General features: G+C 40.6%; 1 protein-coding gene and 1 long non-coding RNA gene across 7 annotated transcripts in view; one reads left to right on the plus strand and one right to left on the minus strand.

Moving 5' to 3' along the window:
• Positions 1 to 23,353, minus strand: part of sdk2b (sidekick cell adhesion molecule 2b) — a 266,359-nt gene that overhangs the window by 19,002 nt on the left and 224,004 nt on the right. For all 6 annotated transcript variants that reach the window (XM_063482694.1, XM_063482695.1, XM_063482692.1 and 3 more), the window contains 23 exons: positions 21,937 to 22,077; positions 20,860 to 21,041; positions 20,234 to 20,349; positions 18,951 to 19,146; positions 18,472 to 18,570; positions 17,011 to 17,202; positions 11,354 to 11,475; positions 11,107 to 11,216; positions 10,121 to 10,271; positions 9,744 to 9,981; positions 8,865 to 8,980; positions 8,471 to 8,660; positions 8,212 to 8,310; positions 7,524 to 7,718; positions 6,609 to 6,810; positions 6,098 to 6,201; positions 4,971 to 5,041; positions 4,215 to 4,344; positions 3,497 to 3,553; positions 2,647 to 2,748; positions 2,327 to 2,442; positions 1,753 to 1,939; positions 39 to 176 (listed from right to left, as the gene is read on the minus strand). In XM_063482694.1, coding sequence (XP_063338764.1) covers positions 39 to 176; positions 1,753 to 1,939; positions 2,327 to 2,442; positions 2,647 to 2,748; positions 3,497 to 3,553; positions 4,215 to 4,344; positions 4,971 to 5,041; positions 6,098 to 6,201; positions 6,609 to 6,810; positions 7,524 to 7,718; positions 8,212 to 8,310; positions 8,471 to 8,660; positions 8,865 to 8,980; positions 9,744 to 9,981; positions 10,121 to 10,271; positions 11,107 to 11,216; positions 11,354 to 11,475; positions 17,011 to 17,202; positions 18,472 to 18,570; positions 18,951 to 19,146; positions 20,234 to 20,349; positions 20,860 to 21,041; positions 21,937 to 22,077 — 3,254 coding nt within the window. The remainder of the gene's footprint in view (positions 1 to 38; positions 177 to 1,752; positions 1,940 to 2,326; positions 2,443 to 2,646; positions 2,749 to 3,496; positions 3,554 to 4,214; positions 4,345 to 4,970; positions 5,042 to 6,097; positions 6,202 to 6,608; positions 6,811 to 7,523; positions 7,719 to 8,211; positions 8,311 to 8,470; positions 8,661 to 8,864; positions 8,981 to 9,743; positions 9,982 to 10,120; positions 10,272 to 11,106; positions 11,217 to 11,353; positions 11,476 to 17,010; positions 17,203 to 18,471; positions 18,571 to 18,950; positions 19,147 to 20,233; positions 20,350 to 20,859; positions 21,042 to 21,936; positions 22,078 to 23,353) is intronic.
• LOC134633710 (uncharacterized) lies at positions 13,815 to 15,496 on the plus strand. Its single transcript, XR_010094777.1, has 3 exons — positions 13,815 to 13,939; positions 14,488 to 14,661; positions 14,827 to 15,496. It is a non-coding gene; the product is annotated as an uncharacterized LOC134633710 (long non-coding RNA).

Genomic DNA, 23,353 nt, shown 5'->3' on the forward strand with positions numbered 1-23,353 from the left:
TAGTGCAGAGAAAACTGACATTGTTAAGAATTTGTTACCATCTACAGGTGTGGAGGGTTCATAGACCAGACGGTAGCCCTCAATGATGCCGTTAGGGAAGGTGGGCTCGCCCCAGGACACATTGACGGAGGTTGTGGTCAGTTCACTGAAGTGAATGAAGCTGGGAGCACTGGGAGCTGAAACATACAGAGGTCAAAAACATCTAAAATTTTTGTAGAATGACTCTGTCAAATAATAAAAAACAACCAGATGAGTGGATTGAACAAAAAACAACCCTTGCTTCACTAGCCTTCACTTGAACTTCTCTCATGAAATACCAAGTTAATTTTTGCACGAGCCATTTTAATGTCATGACATATATTTCTTCTGTCTGATCAATGCAGTGGTCCTTCCCATGGTTACATCAAAGGCCTCAAACAGAGGCATATATCTCTAATTCAGTTTTCTCATCTGAACAAAAAGCCAAGATGCCATAAAGGTTCCATAATGGTACATAAACTAATGGTTGGTGTTACGGTATTCACCCAATTCTTTTTTTATATACCCCGTGTTAAGGGAATTCTTCAGGCTAACAACAAAATATACATAAACATGGAAATCACAATTCTCCACTGGTGCTGTTTCTTGTTTATATAGTAGAAATCTTCTGGAGGTCCAGAACCACTGCTGCAAGTATGAGTCTCTGCGCATGAGCAGAACTCCACTGATTATATAAAAAAAACTTTTTGCTAAACTACATACAGATTTAAAGGTTCTGCATTGCTTACGTATACTTGTTTGACCTTGGGCAGAGCAATTTATAATCACAATGAACACTCTTTGCCTCGAGACCCCATTATAACAGGCTGAACTCTTGAAACCACTGTGCTGAGAAACACATTTTCCTCTGCTGCCTTTAAGCTTCTTGAGCAGGAGGTGAGACGCTTGCAATAGACAAAGCCTCTTTGTTTAAAAAAAAAAAATGGGATAACTATCTTCCTAATGCATGCCACCCCCTTCCTAGCTTGTCATCTGCTTCCTCCTCTCAAAACAGCAAGCACTGGGGAAAACAGAGGATCTGTGCACACCTTTTTTCCCCTTTTTACTAGTCTGGGACACAGTAGTAAAATGCATCAAAAATGGCTTTTTGGAAGATAAATATTGTTTTGACACGTTTGCAGATGGGCACGCGGGTAGAAAGTCCCACGAGTCACAGAAAGAAGAAGAAGAACAAAGAAAGGGGGCAACGCACGGGGTCCTTTTTGATATAGCATGCCTGGAGACTCAAAGCTCACTGACAAAATTTTCATAGCATCAGACAAAAGATGAAATTCAGCAAATAAGTTTAGAATGGGTTAGCTGATTAGAAACTTATGCTCCGTGTGTGGCTCCGCTAACATCGTTTGGCATGCTGCTGACAACAATGATTAGCATCATCGTCAAATCAAATTCTTTCCCCATGGCTGACTCATCCACTTTGAGAAAACTCTCAGGGTTCTCTAAACTAACATCGGCGCTGCCACCAGCACATAAATATGACAAATGAATAAACACGGCTGTACACGCTCTAATTTATCTGCTTTAGTCTTGTCATGATGTTACCACATTTGTCTTAAGCTTGTCTTTTCTTTCAGAAAACATCTCCATCATGTGTGCGTGCATTATATACAGAAATATTTGTTTTACTACACTGCTTGATCCCGACTGTTGTGCTCTTTCATACTGATAAACGATTTTGTATAGCCACGTCTGGCGTCTAATTGTCACATTTACCTGCTTGCTGAGTGCGTCCCCTCGTTGGTGGGCTTCGGGGTCCATCCCCAGCAGCGTTGAATGGAGCCACACTGATCATATAGGTGGTGTAACCAGTCAAGTTCTTCAGCTTCACCCCTCCTTCAGGCATAAACAGAGTCCGCATCCGCTCAGTCTCGTTCTTACGCTGGAATTCCCAAAAGTAAATCTACATGGAATAGCACAGACATAAATAAATATCTACAGATACTGTTCAGGGAATGCAGCAATTTCTGCTTCTATGAAACTCAGTCCCATTTCAAACTCCCCTATGGGAAATACACAATTATATTTTATTCCCTGCAAATGTTTTCTTGAGCAGCAGACGGAACCTTTTACTGAAACCCCCTCTGGACAACGCTGTTCGCTAAAAGTGTAAAATTATCAATTTAATAGTGATTAACAACAGATGGATGTAATCTCATGTGAACCACTAAAATGTAAATATTTAATGATAAAAACAGAACACTGTTGTATTGTTACGCTGCACTATAAAAGTGAGCCAATAAGGCATGTTGAGCCTGTGCCAGATGCGGCACTTTGCAGAGACTCTGACCTTGTATCCCTGGATGTCTCCATTCTGTGCATCCACAGGTGGAGGGTCCCACGTCACATCCAGCTGGGTGGCTGTTGCGGACTGAATAGCCACATTCTGGGGCGGGGCCGTCGGCACTATGACAGTCGTTCAGATATATCGCATTTAACGATGACGTTTTTCGATTTTAATATTTGTTTTCATTACTATGCTCATTGCGTTTACTAGGAAAATGACAGCCTCAAGGAGAAACTATTCAGTTAAATCTGAACAGACTCGGCATTTAAGAAAGATAAATGACCCCCCAAAATCTATTTGCCCATAAGAGGAAGTGTGCATACCTGCTTCTCCAACAAACACCTCCTGTGGAGGGCTGGTTGGCCCCTCACCCACGGCGTTGTACACACTCATGCGTATCTCATAACGCTTGTGTTTACTTAGCTCTGCAGTAGAAGTAAACAGTTTGGAATATAAGTTTAGGAATTATATCAAACACCAGTCTGTGACATGTATGCAAAATCCCTACATGGGAATATCTTCCCATTTATGAAAGTCACCATTGCTCTGCAGTTAACTGTAAAGAGGTCTGCTGACCTCCTGCCCATTTCTGCATCCCTACACCCCCCTCCTGATGCCCCAAACAATTAGTTGAAGTAGAAAACGTAATAAATAGGATATGATCCCTGAATGGTTTCACACCCACCCACACAACAACACTACATGGAATTTTACACTGCTGCCCTCAGAAGACATTTCTATTTCAATTACAAATTCACAGAGTGACACTGTAATTATGAGTCTGTTGAATTGTGCATTGTGGGGGTACAGGAGAAATATGTGACCATCTGCTTTTGCAGTGCTCATCCAAATAAGCTGACATGTGCAAACCAAAGAGCATGCTGGACCAGGCACGCTTGTGTATTCAGTGTTCAAGAATTTCTATGTACAAAGCGCTCCACTGGCCTCAGTAGAAGTGTTTGTACCGAGCAATGTGATTATAAGTAGCCAAATGTTGTGTTAATTTGCTTAACACTCTGCTTTCTCTATTCTAGGAAGCCGGGCACTTGAGAAAAAATTGAGATTCAAAAGGAAAATAGTTTTGTTTTTATTTTTTCAACCTAATTTGTTTGCAGATTGAATTATTGTGTTTATATGTGTGCTTTCGAGAGGCAGAGAGATAACGAAACTTACTGTCTAACTCATACTGGGTGAGTGTTGAATCACTCAGATTTCGGAGGCTGTAGGGAGCTGCAGAAAAAAAAGGGATAAAAAAAAGTCAAAATAAGAGCTGTTAAGTGGAGAGACAAAGGTAGTAGGGTTCAAAGTCTAAAATTTGTTGCTGTTAATGAGGGCAGCAACATTATTATAAGAAAAAACAACCCAATGATGATGATCATAGCTCTGAATGAGCAACAGAGTGAGTCAACAAGAGGAAAATTATAGGCCAAGTTTCACAAAGCAGCAGAAAGAGAGAGGGCTCCAGAGTAAACCTAATAATAGCCTGCAGCTGATAACCACTGATCACAAGATGAAATGTTTTGCTGTGAAGTGTCAAGACCAGTGGGGAAATCTTGGCAACAGTATAGGCCTTTGTGAGAATTTTCCTCTAATGGAAAAGGGGCTGCTGACGCATAAAGACAGCATGTGAATAATCAACCATAACAGAGACTTATAATTATGTGTTACTGAAGTAAAGCGCAGGACTGTATTTTTTGATGTGCAATTTCTATCCTCGGTTATTTCTTTATGGTCTTTAAATTCATAATGTCACATTTCAAATCACACACCGGAGAGTTCCAGTTAATGCAATATACCACTTGTTATAGTACACAATTCATTTTTCTAAGGATCCTATAGTGTAGGTGGTGGCATAATAAAATGTATTTTGTTGGTAGCAGTTATTTCTCACCAGAGAGCTCAGCCCAGGCGGATGCACTGTTGACTGTGTGAATATAACTGCGGAGACGGTCGTACAGCAGCTCGCGGTATCGAATGCGAAAGCCCAGTAAGATGCCATTTATCTTCTCCTCTGAGGGGGGCTGAGGAGAAAAATGCAGACTTACTGTTAGTCTAATGTAGCACATCACTGTACATCTGATACCTATAGATAGCCTGGAAGACTACATGCGATCCAAGTGATCCAACTCCTTTTAACAAGAATTTTGACTGTTTTTTCTTCACTGCTAAAAAACTGCCAAAAACCCCCCACTTATCACTGATATTTGTCATTAACTTACCATCAACTAAGAAGATTTACAGTAAGTGTTATACACAGACAGAAAAAAAAATCACACCATATCACACCAAGCTGAAGAAAAATCCCCTTTGATTAAACAATGAGAGGAACAAGCCCACAGGAGAAAGAAAAAAAGCATAAGCAACTCTCTATCCTCATAAAGTCTACAAGTGTTCTCCATAAAACTAAAATTGTGTCTCAGAGCCTCCTGTTTTTCTTTTTATGACCTGTTAATTCAGGTGTGAGTGCGGGTGAGGGTGCTTTTTATTACGCAGACAGTGTGGCAGTGTGTTTATCAGTCTATACTGTAAGTATAGGCCTTGCTGTTTGCTATCAAGCTCTCTTAGAAGCCACTTTCCCACACTCGAATAGACCATGAAGTTTGAAAACAGTAAAATATATATAAAAAGTTATTTTGTTTGTTCTTACCTGCCAGCGGATCAGCACTGACGTTGTTGTGTGTGGCGTGACAGAGAGAATCGAGGGCGCTTCGTCAGGCACTGGGGTAATAAAAGTGAAATAAATGAGCTAAATTGACCTGAAAATCTGCACAATTCAAGATGCTTAACCTATCCATGTGCAGTGGCATTCATGGAGCATAAATACACAACAGCCACAACATAAGAACCATTGATGAGTCAGAAATAGCTGAGGGAAAGATCAGCAGAGTTTCTTGATTTGGATAAGCACCACTGGGCAAACTTTTGTTTTCTTTTATAAAGTTGCTCTTTTGTCTCATGATGGTGCAGTTGTTGCACACGAGACGGTTTCTGCTGTCTTTGCCAGTAATGTCCAAATCACAGCAAAAGGCAAATTGATGCAGACATAAAACTGTTTTCACTATGATACAGATCAAAGTCATACCTTGGACTTTTTCTGTTTAAATGTAACCTACATTTTAAATAACAACTTGATACTATACACTAACATATAAAAGATACCACAAAGGAATAGCTTGAAATTTTGTGAAAATGAACACTAGCGTCCACACTGACTGACAACTTGACAGTGTCACTAAATGAAAATGACCACATCCACCGAGAAAGTGTCTTGCACAACACACCATAAATGTGTCATACATCAATATGACATTCAAAAAATTACATACGAGTAAGCTTTAGAGGCACTTCTTAGTAGCTACAGAGCAAGCCAGACAAGACATTTCCAGCTTTATATAAGTTTGTGCTAAAGGATGAGTCACACAAGAGCAAAAATAGATGTACAAAAAATTTTCTTTTTGAATAACTTGCAGTCGGCGGCCAAGTTGTCCCAAACCACTTTGTTGCCAAGCAGTTGTGGTAACCAATTGGTTGTCCAGAAGTTAAGCATTTAACACCCTCAACCTCTGGGCTATGTTTAAGTGCAAGGTGATTGCACAAGTTGGCTGGTCACAGGAAACCTGCCTCCAAACAAGCACGTTTTGACTTGACCTTGGACTCTTTTAGTCTTACCTTAGTTAACAGCAATCAAAAATAGACTCACTTCTTTCTGATCAAGGTAAACGATGCATCATGCATCATGAGAATAAAGATTTTTGCTCATCATGTTACTCTTACCATCCTGTAGAGTTGTGATTGCTTCACTTTCCTGACTGTACTCGCTGTCCCCTATGTCATTGGTGGCTTTTATTCTGAACTGGTAAGATGTGAAGGGTTTCAGCCTTAGGGATGAAAGCACAGAAAAGCACATCAATCTTTATCACAAACTACAGCATTGAAACTTCAAACTTTTTAAACTCCATACATCAAAAAGAGAGTCTCACTGCAAGGTTTAGAAGCAAACTATTAGGCATACTTTAAACCAAGCTGGAACCTTAATGGCAAATACAGTTTCACATTTGTACTTGCTAAATGCATTTCCATTGTTTACGTTCCAAGCTGCAATCCTCTGGAAACATTATTCTTTAAAAGAACACATTTCTTATGCCAGCTATTCAAAAGCTAAGGGAATATTAAAGAGGAAGCATCAGCGAGAAGTGTGAGAACACATTTGTTCTAATAAAGGGAATGAAAATGTGAAAATTTACACCTTATCGTAACCAGATGTCGTTACTTGATGATACTCTACCTGGATACTATGTAGGTTGTGGCCTCGTGGCTGACAGATGCTGAGTGGACTGTCCAGTTGCTTTCAGGAAGCTCTCTTAGCTGGACCGTATAGTAACGCACGGGGGACAGGCCGTCACTACCAGGCTCCCATGAAAGTAACACCTGGCGAGCCTGAACGTGTTTTTGAGGAACCAGGGGGTGGCTGGTAGGCTGAGGACGAGCTGGAACAAAAACAGAGGCAAGTAAGGGAAAGAGAAACGGGCAATGGAATACAAGGACGGCTGCTGTGTGTGCATGTGACACATGAATTGGGGCAAACTGAGTGTTTGGAGAAGTTGGAGATGCGCGGGGGGGAAAAGTGGAGCTATTAGAAACTGTTTTTTTAAAATATACTTCTTTTTTTCCATTTTCTCATATTTGCATGAGCTATGTAGAGCTGACAAGAAAGAAGAAAGTGTGATTCTGGTGCTGGAATGAAAAGTAGCTGAGAAACTAAAGTAGCATAGTACACGATCCACAACATGCCTTGAGGGAAGCAGATGGACTGATGCATTCTCACAATGACATCAGAGTGCTTCAATAAATACCCACAGGGCACAGACACTCCTCTAGAAAACACATCTGCTCGCTGAACTGTTGACTGGAAATGAACTAAGTGCAACGAAGGCTTAGTGCAGCTCTCTGCATGTTATGCCATTACGGAGATCATACACCTGTGTCTGTTCTCAGGTCTCAGCACCATTTATACAACTGTTACTATATTTCCTGCATTGTTAGAGAAATACAAATTATGTTGCTACTACGCTTCCAAACACCACTTCATCAGCATCAGATGAAACCTTTTATTCATATTCTCAATTAAATTGTTGTTTTTATCACTCCCCCACATATCCAGTGCTCTAATATGTCAGTATTAAAATCCACATCGAGTTACCTCTTTTCTCCGTGGTAACCACGAGTGCCTCAGCCGCCTCACCCCAGCCTTTCCTTGTCTGTGCCGTGATGCGAAACACATAAACAGTTTCTGGCTTGAGGTTAGTCACCATGTACTGGCGGGCGCTAGGGTTCAGCACATCCACTGTGGCTGTGTTGCTATTGGTGGAGTTGAGGTGGTACGTGATCTGGTAAGCTGGAGAAGAGACAAATGGTCTTAATAAAGCTGTCAAAGATGCTCTGGGTTAGACTGAAACATGTATTTCAGTGGTATTTGAAGAAACAGTTGTTTATACTGTTAATAAAAGGGAAATCAAGCTGCGCTGCAGACAGCTGTGTTCCTTCTGACAGGATTTCATTAGCATCTGCTCCTCTATGCTACTTTGTAGGTCTGTCACACTGGACAGTTTAAACTAAATTATCCAACAGATGTTTAATGGAATAAATACTCACAAGGAAATCCCCAGTAAGCCAACAAGGGAATCCCAGTCCCTTTATTACAAACCGGAAAATAACAAGACTTGATTTCCCCCAACGAATACAGTCTAATCCACTTAGTTGGGGAAAAAAAACAAATCAAAGTTTGCAAAAGTATGTTTACAATGATTGGGAGCAAAAATTGTTGCCATTGATTTCTAGAGTAGAATTAGGGGCCAAATCTTAATAAAAAACATTTTGTATGTACTAACCAAGTATAATGCCATTCGGCTGGGCAGGGGACTGCCAAATAAGGCGGACTGAGGTGGTCCGGACTTCAGGGAACAGGATACCCACTGGAGGTCCTGGGACTGTGAGGAGCAGACAAAGATTTAAAGTTTTTTCAGACATAACATACAAGTAGCCCCTCCCTTTTCTTAATTCTCTTACCATAGTATTCAGCACAATATCAATTGCTATTTATTTTTACATAATTGCAATGCTCAATCTTGCTCTATCCTGTGCTCCTACCATCATCCAAGGTCCTTTCAAGAATAGGCGGAGAGCTCGGCCGTCCATCTCCAATCCGTGTGAATGCCAGAACTTGGATCTCATAGAGCACATATTTCCCCAGACCAGTCAGCTGGACACTGTGAGTGGCATTCCCCTCTACTGTCCAGAAGTGGACTGGACTGTCCGAGTCTTTTTCTTTATAAACCACCTGACTCGGTGAGGAGACAGGAGAAAGAGGTTGGGAAAAGTGAATGTGGAAATTAAGTAGGACAAATAGCCTCACAAACCGCAACCATGCTGTGTATTTCACTGCTTAAAAGAAGCTCAAGTTTTTTCCCAAGTAATTGGATGCCTCGGAAAGCTCAGTAAATAAAAGGTGTATAGCTGCCAAATATAAAAAGCAGAAATAGACCTTGTAGCCCAGAATGAGTCCATTCCTGTCCGGCTCTGGGACTTCAAACCAGCGCACCAGGATGCTGCTTGAAGTAGTGGCAAAGGCAGAGACGTTGGTGGGACCACTGGAGGGAACTGGGAACAATAAAGAGATTAGGGGGCTGGATAGTCTACTGTTTGCCACATATTCCAAAAAGTCTGTCATATATCCTGTGTATGAGGGCAATTACTGTGTACATACGGATCTAAAATAGAGAAGGATTTATTATTTGTGTTTGCGTATGCACACAGAAGCTTCTATTATTTTGGCTTGGTGAAAAAAAACCCTCAAGAATAGGGCTCTTCTCCTCCTTGGCACTCATCCTTGGACAATATGCCTGATTCCTAAGAATTTGCTGGAGTATGGGGAAAAAAGAGCACAGGAATTCCACATTTAAGTCCATGTGTTCTCAATTTCCTCAGGCTCCATTCTTAGCTCCTTCCATGTCTTTCTGTCCAATGCCTGGTGAAAGCGTGAAAGCAGACGCAAGGATGGAAAAGCAGTGTCTTTGCTTATATTAAAGAGGCTATTAAAAAGACTCTAGCAGGGCATCTGAGCAGGAAACAATCTGCTCATGGATTTACCATATGGCAAAGTGTTAAGTGTTTGTTTGACACCTCTAATATGACTAATAATAAAGATATTCAGCACAGATGCTGCAAATACAGTATCACAGAAGTAATCAGCGTGTTTTTATTTCTGGGTTGTGAAAATGTGTTTGGTGTTCACACAGAAATATGTGTGAGGCAATTTAGGAATTTGACCTTTAACAGAAAAAAAGAAGATTTGACTAATCTAATGAAGTTTGTGCATTACTTTTCCAAACAAAACAGTGTTTTTCCACAGCGTGGAACTCACCAGACTCCCGTGTCCTGCCTCTGACCGGTTGGCTCCAGGGTCCCACTCCAATGCCGTTGACAGCCTGGACCCTGACCTCATATTCTGTCCACTCCTCCAGGTCCTCAATAGTAAACTCTCTTTCCAGACGGTCAGTAATAACATGGGTGAGTGGATGGCCCTGTGAGCCTGCACGGGAGTACTGAACCCTGTAGCCCACCTGCTCTGCATTCCCATTATATTCCCATTCAGGCAAAGGCTGAGGGGAAGGAGATGGTGTTCACATTGAGAGAGATTGGAATGACAAACAGGCCTGTTTCCTTCAACTCATCAAGTTTTTTCTTACAGTGTGACATCACTAACAAAAACTGGCATTTTAGAAAAAGATTTCTCCTTACCATCCATCGTAACCAGAGGCTTGTTTCGCTAGCGGTGCGCAGAGTGACGTTGGCAGGGGCCATGTCAGGAGGAGCTGGTAGGGTCTGAATTTTTCTGGAGGGCTGGCTGGGAGGACTGGTACCCACTATGTTCACCTGACGCATCCGAAACCTGGTATATGGATTTGAACATCATAACATGAATCTCGCTTGAGAAAACACTTACTTGATTTCAGCTGTAGTCCTGAAACTGGGAATCTGGCAGCTTAAAATGAACCTGCAATGATCAGCATTATAGTCGCACTTGCATCCTCTTACATGAGGTTTATTGCATTTGAACAAGATCAGAGCACTGAATATGAATAAAGCATGAATATGCTGAGAGGGGGGCTTATTTGTGTTATGGCCTGAATATGCAAAACAACAATTTTTTTGCATTTAACTATATTGAAATGAAAAGTGGCAGCGCTGATGTTGGAATGATGAGAACTATAGCTGTTGTGAGCCTTTAGGGATTGGCTCGGCGAAATGCTAATTGCTTATATTGAATGCGATCGTGAAAAACAAGCCAAGATAAAAATCAGGCACACACTTAAAAAACTTTTAAAAGAATCTTGAATTCAAATTAAAGGAAAACATAATAAGATAAGCTGCTGGGACATGCTGAAATGAAAGTGCACATACACAAATGGCACATGATTACTTTCAATTAAAACTGGCGTTGCTAAGTTGTTAACACTAATACTGATGTGACTTTGTGTGTCTGTACAAAAGTACAGTGCAGCAGATCAGTTTTTATTTGTTCTTTTCAGCATGTGTTCTGCCACAGGAGAATGTGTACTGAGGTGAATGTGTAGTATGTCTGCAGAAGTACTTTGTATTTAATAATTTTGGAACAAAAATCTGTAAACTTTATCTCTCAGGTGCATCAAATTTGGTACCTGTCTTAACCCAGCTACACTCAGGTACACAGCATAGGTTCACAGAAACAAGTTTCCAGTCATTACCTGTAAGAGGTATATGGGTTGAGACCTGGCACCTCTAAGGAGCGAGCCTCAGGTTCGTTGAACACCTGGTGGACCATCAACCAATCCTCATTTTCTCCTACTGCACCCACCTGGGAACAAGACAACAGAGGAGTCAAATACTGCACCTCTCTTTCTGAGGAACTAAGGAAAGTAGTGAATTTTTACTGAACTTTTTAATAACTAAAAAAATAAATAAATTATTAGTTCCAGTTAAAATCTGTCTCACCTGGGCCTCCACTAGCCAGCGGGAAATAGAAGTTTTGCCATCATAGCCAGGTTTGAACTGCAGGTTGATGGAGCGTGGGCCAATATTGGAAATTGCCATGTTGGTAGGAGGGCCAGGAAGCTCTGTGAGGAAGCAAAAAACAAACAAACAAAACAATTAAAAAAGTCACATAAAGCAATAACTGGGCTGATATTACTATGTCACTGGAGAATGTGCACTAAGATATGGATATTTTTCTCTTGCTGCCTCTTCCACAGGGCAAGTTGTTGAGTCTGTGGACTACATAGGAAAATCCATCAACCACAGCACCCTCTTGTGGCAGAACAGATACTGCACACATATATTTCTCCACTATCTCATCCTATTCTCTCCCGAGTGCTCCCACCTTCAGCCAAGACACCAAAAAGAAGATTAGATTTGGAAAAGATGCTTACACACAGTACACAGATAGAGACAATGCCATGAATGTCAATTACACTGCAGTTATCTGGAAATATGATTCAATCTGATATCCTACTTGTTTACACTTGAGCTAAATAAACAATAAGAATGGATTATTCACTGGTAATCCTGGAGGGGGGGGGGGGGGGGGGGGCAAATCTGAAAATGGTGAATTCAAAGAACAGCAAGAAAGCATTTCTGCGTATTTTTGTGCTTGTCTAGGTAGGATTGGATAATTTATGCGAGTGCAAAAACGGATTCATTATTCATCATTTTTTACCTCATACTTTTTTAAATATTAAACCTACTAGGCAATCCCCTCTTCCCAAAGCGCAATATAGTTAACACAAATTCTAGTTGAAGACATTAATCCAAACCATAGCCCATCGGTATGACCCAGTATTTTTTTTAAAAAGATATCATCATTGCCATGGGGATACTAAACAGTTTTTTCCAAGATTGCTTAAATGTGAGTATATTCAATCATAATGAAATGCAGATTATGTGTTGCTGTAAAATTACCACCTCTAAATTATTTGCATGACTGATTACTGAGACTGCTTTTAGCTGAGTCATTACAGTACAGTTGCAGGCACAAAGGCGTTTTCTTTATACCTATACAATGGGAGTAATTGCTATTCTGAACGCAAGTGCTACACTGAGGCCTGTTCTCAATAAAACAGCCTGTCATTTCACAGGTTTCACAGATGTACAGCCTCTAAATGTAGCTCCAGTAATTGACGTGGGCATTCTGTTTCTGTTGCACCGTTTTGCAAATATGAAATCATTAAACACTGTAATCGTCCTTAATGCTATCGAGGGAGCTATTATTTCACGAATGACGGGGAGATACGTGCATGTGCAGGTTTTTTTTTTTTTTTGCTTCTGTCCTAGATGAGGTGACCGGGGTCAGATTTCATTGTGTCTGGCGCCAGACAACATTGAGTGTGCGCACCGAGTTCAATGCGTGACAGTAAATCTACCGGAAGGGAAGGTTCAGTAAAGGTCCCCAGATGCTCATTAATTTGAATAAAGACACAATTTTGACTTGAGAATTAATTGAGCTTGGGAAAGTTTTATGATTGTTAATTGGAACTGCACACTGCCTGAGAATGAAGGCATGCAGATAGAGGTAGATATTGTCTGAGTATGTAAAAAAAAAAAATGCTATGGCACTTGTAATGTCAATCAATTTTTCTAACACTTGCTTTTTGCAGGTGTCATGTAAAAGCGTACTTTCGTTCGCTTTCACAACATGCCACCACCTCTCCTCATAATACACATGAACCGTTAACAGATTTTACAGGGACTATTTCTTCAAGGAGCACTCAACCAAGGATGAGTGATACTTAGCCTCAACACAATTGTGTAACGTCTTCTGTTCCAGAGGGCGCTCTCCAAGTACAGAAAAAATGAATGCTGACGATGTCTACAATGGGACTGAATGAACATCAAAACAGGAGCTCCCAATACAAACTGACATTTTGGAGAGGGACTTTAGTGGGCGGGCACAATTAAAGATGCAACTGCAATGTGAGAAATGTAGAATCTAGTGTGTATCCATTTTCACACATGAACTTTAGACAGTGTCAGAAAAATCAGGAAAATTGTCTTTTGTTTTTTTGGGGAAAGCGTTCTGCCGGAGGAGCTGACCACTCACAAGCTGCGAAGTCACTGAACTGTTAGTATGGGCAGAAATCTGTGCCATCAGAAACTGAATTTGAATAAGTTAAATTTGAATCTGAATTGTAACTTGAATAAATGCTTTTGAAAACTGAATTTGAATTAGTCTAATTTGAAATTGAATTTATGGTTTGAAAATGATCATCACTAAATTGAAATTGAATTTTATATATTGAAAATGAATTCATTTGCTTTGAAACTGCATTTTATCCTTTAAAAATTCAGCTCTCGAATAATTTCAGTTTCACTCTCACCATTCAGTTTCAGTTCTACAATTCAATTTCAGTTCCAAAATTCAGTTGTTTGGAACTTACATCCGGTTCCGGTTCAAGCGCAGATTAATAGAACTACGTTTTACCAGCGGACTGAAAGTGTTACTGACGGGAATCTACAGCGTCTTGAGCTGAATTAAGACTTCAGAAGTCATTCGTCATGTCGAATGACCAGCGGATAAACTCTCAGGTTGGTAATAAATGTATTACATGTATAAGAACAAGCGTCATGTTAACAATTGATAGCCGTACAATAACTTTTATGCTTATTGTAGCTGTTAGCTAAAAACGCTAATTTAGCCTAGTTTGCCCTGGATTCAGCTTTGACAAACAAATATGATCGACTGTTTCTAGTAGAATTCCAAAGTTGTCATCTTGTACCCTGTCAGAGCCCTGTATGCTTGCAGAGACCCCTACAGTAGGGAAACATGCAAAACGGTGTCCAAACCTTTGTATTTGATCTTTATTTATGTCTTACACAGCATCCCAACTCTTTAGCTAACTTAATAACTTTAGCTAAAGTGAATAGTTAGTCTAATTCATTAGTGCAGCATTACTGGATCACCTCCGTTTGAAGTGATATGATATGTGACTATCACTGTGTTTAAATACCATAATAATTCTTAGGGTACTGAGTGCATGCTTAATTAGTTTTGTTTTTTTAAACATACTGCTCCATTGCTATGTTTGACAGGCTGAAGTTGTCAGGTCACCTCCTAAATCGACCATCTTTTACAGGTGTTTTGTGCCAGAAATGGAGTGTCCACTGAAGACTGCAGATACTGAATCTCTACGCATTGCCATTGATCCCTCTTGTGCCTTCATCTAGACAAGAGACATTAACTTAACCACTCTCACATGCTCTGTACCTACATCATCTTCCCTGACAGTCGTAGCTTGGCTCATCTGAGGGTGAAATTATAAGAATGTGTTATTTTGCAAAGTGCTCTCTAGGGTTCCTAAATAAAATATGGCATTGAGGTCATTTCTTTTGAATTAATCCCTTCTTCTGAAATATAAGAACCTCTCCTGGTTTTAATGGCACTTTCTTTCTGTTCCACTCCCAACCCCAAACAGATGCTGACACAGTAACATGGAAGAGGGAAAGAAGTTGGAAAGGACTACTATAAATAAACCTAATGCCTAACAATGAAAAATGTAAAATAAGAACAATAATAATAATAATAAAGATAAAAGATGAAGTAACAAGTTTTGTTTATTCCAAATGATCATCCAGATGTCTGTGACATGTGATGACAAACACCATAATGGAAGGCCTTTGTCATCACATGCTTAAACTCATATATTTTTGCATATCCTGAACAGGCAGTCAGACATGCTGTAACTATGGGGTAGAAAACTGCATGAACACCATACGGCAGGGGTCTCAAACTCCAGTCCTCGAGGGCCGCTGTCCTGCAACTTTCCCATGTGTCCCTGTTGCAACACACCTAGTAGGTCATTAGCAAGAGTATAGAACTTGAATGCATGCTGAGTTGGCAATTCAGCCATTTGATTCACGTTACAGCAGCTCATGAGTGAATGGACATGGTGCAATAAAAGTATTTTAGAAGTATATGTTTCCAAATACATATATTTACTTAAATTTACTTGAGTAGGGTTAGGGGTTGCCACCTCAGCATGCAGTCAAGTTCTATACTCTTGCTAATGACCTACTAATTGTATTCAGGTGTGTTGCACCAGGGACACATGGAAAAGTTGCATGCATCCCTCGAGGACTGGAGTTTGAGACCCCTGTCATATGGAATATGACAGGTGTGGTTGAACTGCATGAAGACTCTGAAGTTTCTCTTCTCTCTGGCAGGACAGGAATGTAGCCTTGTCCTGTGAGCCACCGTAAGGATGTACTTGGAGTAGAACTGGACTGTCACCGGCCTCAGGCTCTTCACCTTTTCAAAGACAAAGCAGTCATTTAGATAAAATATTAGATATTGTTTACCTGTAAATGCACAAAGAGAATTTAGAAATGTAATTATTGTCAAGAGTGAAAAAGCACTGATAGTGTAATCTACAGCTGTGGCCAAACGTTTCGAGAATGAGAAGTGTTGTTTATTTACAAAGTTTGCTGTTTCAGTGATAGTTGTATATCATATTGTATCACTTCAAACGGAGGTGATCCAGTAATGCTGCACTAATGAATTAGACTAACTATTCACTTTAGCTAAAGTTATTAAGTTAGCTAAAGAGTTGGGATGCTGTGTAAGACATAAATAAAGATCAAATACAAAGGTTTGGACACCGTTTTGCATGTTTCCCTACTGTAGGGGTCTCTGCAAGCATACAGGGCTCTGAGAGGGTACAAGATGACAACTTTGGAATTCTACTAGAAACAGTCGATCATATTTGTTTGTCAAAGCTGAATCCAGGGCAAACTAGGCTAAATTAGCGTTTTTAGCTAACAGCTACAATAAGCATAAAAGTTATTGTACGGCTATCAATTGTTAACATGACGCTTGTTCTTATACATGTAATACATTTATTACCAACCTGAGAGTTTATCCGCTGGTCATTCGACATGACGAATGACTTCTGAAGTCTTAATTCAGCTCAAGACGCTGTAGATTCCCGTCAGTAACACTTTCGGTCCGCTAGTAAAACGTAGTTCTATTAATCTGCGCTTGAACCGGAACCGGAAGTAAGTTCCAAAAAACTGAATTTTGGAACTGAAATTGAATTGTAGAACTGAAACTGAATGGTGAGAGTGAAACTGAAATTATTCGAGAGCTGAATTTTTAAAGGATAAAATGCAGTTTCAAAGCAAATGAATTCATTTTCAATATATAAAATTCAATTTCAATTTAGTGATGATCATTTTCAAACCATAAATTCAATTTCAAATTAGACTAATTCAAATTCAGTTTTCAAAAGCATTTATTCAAGTTACAATTCAGATTCAAATTTAACTTATTCAAATTCAGTTTCTGATGGCACAGATTTCTGCCCATATGTTAGTGCTTTTCTCATACTCGCAAGAATTGATGCAAGCTGACACCACACAGGCTTGTAGTATGAGCTAGGAGGTTAAAGACTATTTAACATTCAATATACTGCAGTAATTTGTGTTGTCATGTGCACCTCTGCCTGGTGATGTTTAGAAAAGTTCAGTGCTGCAGTTCATGTCTAAAAGCTGCTTTTAGTGACAGATTTTTTTTTTTTAAATTACTCTTTCATATAATCTGGAATAAAATGTTTGGGGCATACTGGCTCTCGTGTATCTGTAGTGACTGCTTGGTTACTAACCTGGTGGGACACCAGAGGAAATGGTGGAGGAGGACAGCATGCCCTGGCCCTTGGAGGTCATTCCTCCCACTTCAATAGTGTAGGTGGTGAGAGCAGTGAGCCCGGTGACCCTGTACTCTAAGGTGACATTGGGCAGGTAGTGGGTGACTCTGGTGTTTGTTCGGTTGTACTCCTCCCAAGAAATGCGGTAACCTAAGGAGAGGCAGTGATGAGTGGACACGGACAGAGAATCCTCCAAGGGAAAATTTGACAGCAGTTTTACTACAATAGCAACTCCAGGCTTGCGTGCTACAGGGCAAGCTAACAGAAATATTAAATTAACTTCATCAAAAATTGAATATAGCAAATTAAATAAGCCTGTGATTATACCTCCCTGCACTCACGCATCCTCCGCCTACTCCCATACACACATACAGACACACATGCTCGCCCGCTCAAAGTTAATGCAATTTGCTCCTTGGCCAGCAGCTCTTTTCATGTGATTGCACAAAGCATTAAGCAGCATTTCTTGCCAAATCAATAATTTCACATGGCATGTCAGTGTTTGTCTCCTGGGAGCGTGCAACACATTGAAATGTTGGAAAATACTTTACAACATGCTGCTAAATATCAAGCTGTTCAAACATTTAAAAATTTGTTAGCTAGATTTTTTAACGTAATACTCAAGAAAAAACATTCTGCATGTGAGTCGATGGAATGAAAGATTTACTGCACATTAAGCGACTGATAAGTCGATGGCGTGGTTGCATGAAAAATAATAGAAACAGTATATTGGCCAGTATTATAGAAAAATCACTGAGTAGTAGGAATGTAATTTTAAGAAAAGCCAAAGAACCATTTCTGCACACTTACCACTGAAAGAATCACTTTAATGATCTATCTCATCAGTCAATGTGATGTTTTATTGGTCTTTATTATGTATGATAATTTAAGGACTTTTTGCCCTTTTATTACTATACTGTTTCATAGTAAAATGGTCACATTTCTGTATATTTCTTCTACGATTGCAAAAGACTTGAGCAATGTCTCTCGAAGGGAGCCTTATTGAGAGATATTTCACATGGAGAGCTTGGGAGAGGAGACAATGTTGGCTGAAAAATGTCATTTTTCAAATATTCTTTTCTTTCTTTCTTTTTTTTTTATTTTCTCAAGTGTTGTCTTATTGCTGGTATATTCTGTCTGTGGCTTGAGAAGCGGTATGTGCATGAACCCCCACAAAAAACAAAGAAAAACAACAACTAACGATAAAGAACCTCTCCTGGGCTGGCTTCACTAAATGAGTTCAAGCAGCTGCAATATAAAACCAAATCCTCCAGTCTCAGTTCAACCTGAGCACTGCCTCATGCGACTGGTGTCTGTCAACCCAACTCTGACAAATACCACCTTGGAAAAAAAAAAGTGCTATTTCTCACCTTTTCTGCCTCTGGCTACAAGTATAATTTGGGAGTTATGTGAATGTACCTGTGAGAACTCCATTCTTCTCGCTGGGCTCACTCCAGCTGACTTTGAGTGAGGTGTCCAAGATCTCGGTGAAACTCAGATGACCCACTGCACCGGGGGCTGAATAGGAACAAATAAGAATAATGAGCACACCTAAGAGGCTTTGAGCCACAGGTGTACAGGTGATTGACTAGGATCTGGAAATAGCCACTCATTGCTGACATCTTAAGAGTTTGGATTTTAAAATTTGAAAAAAAAGAAGAAAGAAAAACCTGTGAATATGAGCCGGGGTACATTGGGAATTTTTAACACTTCGCAAATATTCTGTAAAGAACTATATCCCAATTACGATGATGCCGAATATACTCATTCATTAGCACTTTTCTACAACTCCTTACTACATGAATAATAGATCTTGCCCAAAGGATGTGTTACTGTGAGATGCATGTGTCCCCTTGCCACCGTGGGAGAGGCAAAAGTGTGGAAGAAAAGTCACTTACTGTCCTCATGCGTCCTCAATGCTTTAGGCGGGCTGCGGGGGCCGTCTCCGGGTGTGGTGAAGCACAGCACAGAGGTGTAATACTCGGTGAACTTCTTCAGACCTGTCACATATCCCACATGGACGCTGTCCTGGAAGTTCGGTCGTACTGTTACCATGGCAACTTCATCATCCTTGCCAGGTTCCCAGGCCAGCAACTAAAGTGGGGGAAAAACAATGTAAAAACAAAAGAAAAAAATAGAAAAAGGAAAGAAGGAAATTATCCACACGGTTGAAAATAAAGCAACTAATCCTTTTTCTTCTGTATTAATTCTCACAAACTAACAGTAGTGTCTCTCTGTGGTGGTCCTAAGCCACTCCGAGGAGAGATTTGGCATCATAGCTCTCCCAAATATATTTAGAAAAATGCCCTAAAGAGGTTTTGACTGGGGGAGAGTGACTGAATAACTCCGCCAATGTAGGCTCAAGAGAGACATGATAGCATCCCATCATTGCACACCATATAGCATCTACAAATGGGGCCTGGATTGACCAATTAGCTGCTTGGTAATGAGTCCCAATGGCTTGTCTATTGGGTTGTTTCCAGTTTTCAGAGTGAGCGAGCTTCCAGGGAAGTAAAGAATTGGCTAGAGGATGTCAGCCGGATAAATGCTTGATTGTCCGCCTTCATTTTCCAGCTCTCCGTTCTGCTTTTGCCACACTTTCTATCACCGTCCACACTATCTACCTCCCCTTTTCTCATTGCTTCTTAAGTCTCTTTCCCGGGAGAAAATCCTGGTATTTAAAATTCAGATTGGGTCTTTACAGTATGACCCTTCCACCAAGCTGACTAAGACTTGTGGACTGCCATTCAACAGACAGACAAAAAGAGAGAGAAGAAAAACCCAATAACATAATTAAGTCTCAGTGGAGTCAGCAGAAAAGTACAACTGCACCATGGATGCAGTTTTGAGAATCCCTGTGGGCTACATTTATTCAAGGTGCACACAAGAGGGGCAGAGATAGCCTACATTTGAGAGCGTCTGACAAAATAATGAAGACATTTCTCATTATGGGCACGCAGCCTTACAAAGTTACATATGAGAAATGGTCGTAAGGATAAAGAGAATGACCTCAGACTGACAAATCGGTGAACAGAATCCATTGTTCACACTGGCACCAAATGTCGTTAACCCCCCTGGCTTTTCAATCCCCTGTGCTACATGTAATACTACATGCTCAACTGTGACAGGTCTGCCAATGGATGTGATGACTGGTGGTGTTGACACTGCGGCATCTACTGACCTTGTAGCCCTGGTTAATGCCGTTGATGAACTGGGGGTTAGGGGCTGTCCACGTAAAACGGATAGTTGTTGAGTTGACCGACTCGGCCTGCACGTTGCCTGGAGCTATGGTGGGCACTGGGATGGATGAGGAGAGGAAGAAAAAGTGAGACGGAGCGGAAGAAAAAATAGAAGAAGGACAGAAGGCAAAAAACAAGGGTGTGACAATGCCTTTCAATTCGCTGTTGGAAGTCTGCCTGCATCTGTTTAGATGTCAGTATTGATTGCTGCTGCGTAGGTCAGGGCAGATACCACCATTACTCTCTCTCTGGTACTTAAACCTTACACCAGAACTCTTTGTGGGTTTGTTTGCAGTGGTGTGACCTATTTATGGGTTTTAGAGTCACGTCATTGTGTTTCTTACAAAGAAGATAACAGTTAGCACTAGCTTTTAGAGCTGATTTCAGTAATATATATGCAGAAATAAAATAAAATGAAGGATTTACACTGTATTTGTAAGACACTGAATGCTTGATTGACACATCTTAAAGATAAGCTTGACTGAATTTAGTAAAAAAAATAATATACATGCATGCTTACTGAATAATGGGACATTAAATAAGAAGGAAAGCGCTATTGAGTGCTTACCTCCTTGCAGGGTCCACTCAGTAACCTTATGGCTGAAAGTGCCCAAACCTGCCCCATTGTAGGCAGCCACCTCAATCTCATAATTGGTCCAGATGATGAGGTCTTCCAGCAGCAGTGTGGTCACATCTGGGCTGGAAATGTTCTTGATTTGGTAGTCCACAGGCAGCCCAGTGAGACGATACCTGTGATAGACATGTATAAACTTGTTGGACTATTCAGAAGATTGGACACCTGTTCTGGATGAGAGTCCATGTGTTTGCAGATTTTGTACCTTATCTCTGACAGTTTAGTTGTTTCACTGACAAAGACATTACTATTTTACCTGAGCCCAGCAGTACATTAGAATCCCTGCTAGGGGGAGACAAAGCACTAGCCAACAAGCAATTAAGAAAACTGACAGCACTGACTGTTGTCTGGAAAACACCTGCTGTTTTATTTGGATGTAATGAATAAAAAGCCTGACAGAAAACCAAACTAATTACATGCATACAGGATTTACAGTCAGTTTGGCATATTGCTGACTTTACCTAATAGACTTGCTGAAGTTTTTTTTTTTTTTAAGTCAAATCAGCCATTAAATTTTGTTTTGTTTTTTTTCTCACAGACAAGATATGCATGTATATCTTTAAATACAGCAGTAAGGGATGTAAAACATACTCCAAGTGAGCTGCTCCTAGTAGTTTTCCACTCCAAAAGCAAAGACATAAATTAAAATAGATGGATCAATAATATATGCACTGGTAATAAAGTTAGAAGAATATTTTACACTTTACTAAACACTGTAGAAAAGCATTTAGACTTCTGTCTGTTCAGAAAGAAAGTGCAAATGCAAAATATGAAGGTCACAAATCAGAAATGAAATCCATCATCACGTAAGAACACTGACAAATGAAGCACAGTAGATGTGCACACCACTTTGTAACTTCCTTTAAATATGAAATATGATCAAATTTCTACTACACTGACTTGAGAAAGCACTTGGAGTCCCTCATTTTATAACATGGACCATCAACACTGTGTAAATTCTAACCATTTACATAAATGTAAGAGACAGGGAGGTGTCTGTGGAGATTTTACCGAATGATGTAGCCTCTGAGGATACCGTTCTGGTGGCTTTCCGGCGGAGGCTGCCACTGGATCATGATAGATTGGTTGGTCCGACCACTAGCAATGACATTTTGAGGAGGAGCACTGGGGGGCTCCTCTGGGAGAGAGACCCTGCAGAACACACACACAAATATTGCACTGATAAGACATTATATTAAAACCACTGACATGTGATAACTCGTGTGTAACACCAATCATCTATTTCTTTTCTTAAGCCCCAGTAAAGTTTGCAAGGATTTTGAATTGGCAAAGGGTCGTTGGCTGGTCTCTAAGCATGTGAGATGGGGGCTTTAGGTCCTGGCAGTCATGTACCAGCCACGTAAACATTTGTATAGACCCAGCGCACACATACAGTCCTTTTCTCAGCATAATAACTTGCCCCACAAAAACCCTTTCAGGAATAGCTAAAGGAATAGGAATCCGGTGGGATGCACTGCAACAGGTTCAGTCCACAGAGGTCCCACTCACAAAGGTCTAAAGCAACCCCAGAGATCTCATGTCTATACCTCAATAGGTCAGAGCTGAGTTTCAAGGGAGACCAGTGAGTTATTAGGCAGGCAGGATTTTAGTTTTAATGCTCCAGCTACTCGATGCAGAAGTTTAAAAAATGAGAAAATTCCAGCTGAAGCATTTCCCCGTACAATATCTTCTGTCTCATAACTGTGTCCTTCCATATCCTTTTGTTTGTGAAAAAACTGTCACCATTTCTTGTTTGCTTTTGCTCTCCAAAATATGTGCAATACTCACCACCTTGAAATCACCTCTGAGGAACTGAAAGGATACCTAGGCTACCTAAAAGCTATATTTCTACTGTGATAAAACACCCCGTGTGCCTGGGGAGAAGACGCGTATGAGAGATGGGAGCGAGATCACTGGCACTGACTTAGTCCCAAATGGTCTCATGGAGAGTTCTGTGCTGCACCCCCCGTGACACACAGATGAAGCTCCCTATGGCTCTCCTATGGCTTGGGAGCTCCCAGCAGGAGGCAGCGTGACAGACTGGTGGAGGAAAAGAATGGAGGCAAGAAGGGATAGGGAGAGCAATCAGTGCTTGAAGTTGTGTGAGGCCACAGAGAAGCCAACAGCGGTCTCGCCTCAAACCTAAATCCTCCCTGTGGCTTTCAGAGTCAGTAGGTGTTTGTGTGTTTGAAAATGCGCGTTTGAAAATGTGTGTTTACATGCAATTGCGCACGTTTGTATGTGTATTCTCCTCGGGAGGCTTACATGTATATCCCTCTTCTCTCGACTCTTGACTGAAGGGATCAGTCAATCCGGTTGTCTAGGAAACAGATTTCATATACACAATGTACTGTTTACTAACAACCAACAAAGTCCTGCTTTGACTCTTGTTTTTTGACATTGCTTAGGTTTCTCACTGCTGCTGCCA

The sequence above is a fragment of the Pelmatolapia mariae genome, linkage group LG8 (assembly GCF_036321145.2).
Source record: "Pelmatolapia mariae isolate MD_Pm_ZW linkage group LG8, Pm_UMD_F_2, whole genome shotgun sequence".
In the NCBI taxonomy this organism is placed as follows: domain Eukaryota; kingdom Metazoa; phylum Chordata; class Actinopteri; order Cichliformes; family Cichlidae; genus Pelmatolapia; species Pelmatolapia mariae.